Source organism: Borostomias antarcticus (genome assembly GCF_949987555.1).
Source record: "Borostomias antarcticus genome assembly, chromosome: 10".
NCBI lineage: Eukaryota > Metazoa > Chordata > Actinopteri > Stomiiformes > Stomiidae > Borostomias > Borostomias antarcticus.
In genome coordinates, this window is record NC_140243.1 from 9,953,345 (window position 1) to 9,956,347 (window position 3,003).

At 50.8% G+C, this 3,003-nt stretch overlaps 1 protein-coding gene across 1 annotated transcript; it reads left to right on the plus strand.

Annotated features, from left to right (window-relative positions):
- Nucleotides 1-783: 783 nt before the first annotated feature.
- On the plus strand, nucleotides 784-2,496 carry rasl11b (RAS-like, family 11, member B; the record flags this gene model as incomplete). The annotated part of the gene is made up of 4 exons (XM_084444397.1): nucleotides 784-895; nucleotides 1,027-1,083; nucleotides 1,212-1,288; nucleotides 2,002-2,496. The coding sequence occupies 4 exons, from the start codon at nucleotides 784-786 to the stop codon at nucleotides 2,494-2,496; spliced, it is 741 nt and encodes a 246-aa protein (XP_084300523.1).
- Between the last annotated feature and the right edge of the window lie 507 nt (nucleotides 2,497-3,003).

Consider the following 3,003-nt stretch of genomic DNA (forward strand, 5'->3'; position numbering starts at 1 on the left):
TCCACTTAGCTTTGAACCGACAGGTAAACTACCTTTTTACACCCATTAAACAACATGCACTGTCCATCTGTGCAATTAAAATATATCATATAAAATTGAGAATCACTCTTATTTGAGTAAACCAGAAAAAATAGCCTATTTAAACTATTACCATAGCCTATATATCATATAGCGATATATAGTTATATGATCTCAAAATAGCCTGTATATATCTCTTTTTTTTCTTCTTTTTTTTACTGTGGGAACCTGCCAAATAAGGCTATTACAAGATGTGTTTTAATTTACACATGTTAATCTGTTCATGTGGATAGTAACATGGTATATTTAGTCAGTTACCAGCACCAAGACCTTGTGCTGCAGCAGCAGCAGCAGCAGCCATAAACACGTTTCCCGTTGAAGAATGGATGTTTTGTCAATTCATTCGGATCAGCCCACCTGTTGCAGGAGGCTTCCTCCTCCTCCCACCTCCCTCCGGTCCACGTGAAGGGGGTAGGGAGCAGAGCCAGCCTGCTGCGGGCAGCAGCCAATCAGCGCAGAGCAGCGCTCTGACACTATAAAAGCTAGCAAGCGTGCCTCGCGCAGTTATCGCACAGCGAGTCCTAGAAAGAAGGATCAATCTGAAACTGAGTTTTATCTTTGACCACAAAACGGGAATAATTTTGCTCCATAGACTACACATCGTTGCTGAAGGCTGACTTGACTACTTGTTTGTTCTTTGGACTTGCATAGGCTATCCGAACGAATATTTTAAAATTGTTTTGACAAAGAAAGGAATTGGACAAAATGCGCCTGATCCAGAACATGACAACCATCGCGGAGTACTCGACAGCCGAGTGCCAGTCAAACCGGGTCATCAAAATTGCGGTGATAGGAGGCAGCGGAGTTGGCAAAACAGGTAATTTGATGGTTAATATTTACTATACTACTGCGCATTGTACAGTTCAGCACTGGAACAGAGTTCTTTTATGGAAATTTTTGCCAATGACTAGCCTAATTCTCTCTCTCTCTCTCTTTTTTCTTTTAAAGCTCTGGTTGTGAGATTCCTGACAAGGCGTTTCATCGGCGACTACGAGAGAAATGCTGGTGAGTGATGAACGTTTAGTCTGTTAAATGAAACTTGCCTACATTTTCTGAAAACATGCAGCAGCTTAGCCCAGTAGTCTAACTTCAGGGAACAGCGTCTCATTCCTTTTGTTCTTTCCTGCCAACAGGTAACCTTTATTCTAGAGAGGTCCAGGTGGATGGCGAGCAAGTGGCACTTCAAGTCCAGGACACGCCAGGTGTTGATGTAAGTTCTTCCTAATAGTAGCCTACTACTAATCCATCCCACCGTCTGCAAGGATTACATTAGGCTATAGTTCCCATACTCGCACGTCCCATAGCCTGTCAAGAGACACCAAGCTCTTTGATCAGGTTTTAGTCAGTCTAATGTAGGCTATAGCTTGAAAGCTTTCTGAAAAGCTTAGATTCAAAGGGGATAACTTATGATTAGAGATCTTGCATCTCGGGGGATACAGCTAGCCATTAGTCCTTCAGTGTCCATTCTAGCTAACAAACTTTCTCTGCTCGGCTCTCTTCCCTCTCTGGGCAACGGTCCAAAACCACAACATATTTTTTCTCTTTCTCTCACTGCAGTACTAATCTTTCAGTCTAGCCATCTAATTTCCCATTTGAAGTAGGGTAACGGATGTCTGTGCTGGCTCCTAGCTCCTTCATTAGCTCACATCTCCCTGCTCCCCCTCACTCAGCAGTGGAGGAGGGGGGAGGAGGAGGAGGAGTAACCCTATAGCCCTGTCTTGGTATTCCCAGGAAATTGCTGTGCTCAGACCAGACCTGTTGCATAATAATGGGAAATACTGGAGGAGTTCTAGTGTAGAAGTGTTCAGTTGGGATTACATAACTAGTAATCGTGGCTGGTGGATGTGTGGTTTCTATTCACACTGAGTGGGCTTCCTGGTGGACCCGTGTTCTAACCCAGATCTCCATCTCTCTCCTGCTCAGATAACCAGCAATGACCTCAGCCTCTCCGACCAAGTGGCCAACTCCGTCCGGTGGGCGGACGCCATCGTGCTGGTCTACTCCGTGACCGACCAGCGTAGCTTCGACCTGATTGGCCAGCTGCACCAGCTGGTGGCGCGTGTGGGCGGTGCGGGCGCGCCACCCATCATCCTGCTGGCCAATAAGGCGGACCTGCTACACATGCGGCATGTGGAGGCTGAGCAGGGCCCCCTGTTGGCGGGCGCGCTGGGCTGCGTCTTCTACGAGGTGTCTGCCAGCGAGGACTACAGCCAGGTGCACGGCGCCTTCCACAGACTGTGCTGCCAGCTGGCCAAGCAGCAGCCCTCGGCCCCGCCGGCGGCCCAACCCCCCAGCACGGCCGCCGAGAAGAAGCGCCTGCCGCTCATCCCCAGGCCCAAGTCCCCCAACATGCAGGACCTGAAGAGGCGCTTCAAGCAGGCGCTGTCGGCCAAGGTCCGGACGGTCACCTCTGTGTGAGGGGTGGGGTGTTCCAGAGAAACTTGGTCTCCACAGCAACGTGAATTAACGACATGGAAGGACAGGACAGAAGCGTCGTCCCGTATTTGAGTCTCCGGCTGGAGGGGGCTGCTATGCTCCTGGCACAGAGACATTGGGTTGGGTGAACCATGACCTCTGACCCCTGGAGGTGTGACTGGGGTGATGACCTCTGGGGATTGTGGGAGAAGGGAGGGGGGGGGGCAGGTGTCCATCTGACTCATGTTTGAGACACTCTGCAGACATTCCCCCTAAGGAGCGGAGGGGGGGTGGGGGGGGGTCTGCCCCGCCCCTGTAGCCCCCCCAGCCCACCAGAGCGGAGCAGACTGGGGCCGTCCAACGACGACTGCAGGCGACGCAGACACGCCGGAGAAGCCGTCAGCTCTAAACCCACGGTCCCCCTGGCAACGGCAGCACTGAAGGACAAGTATTTTTAGCCGGCATCTGTTGTGACGGATTCCGTGACGGTCCGGACACTGGCGTCTACGG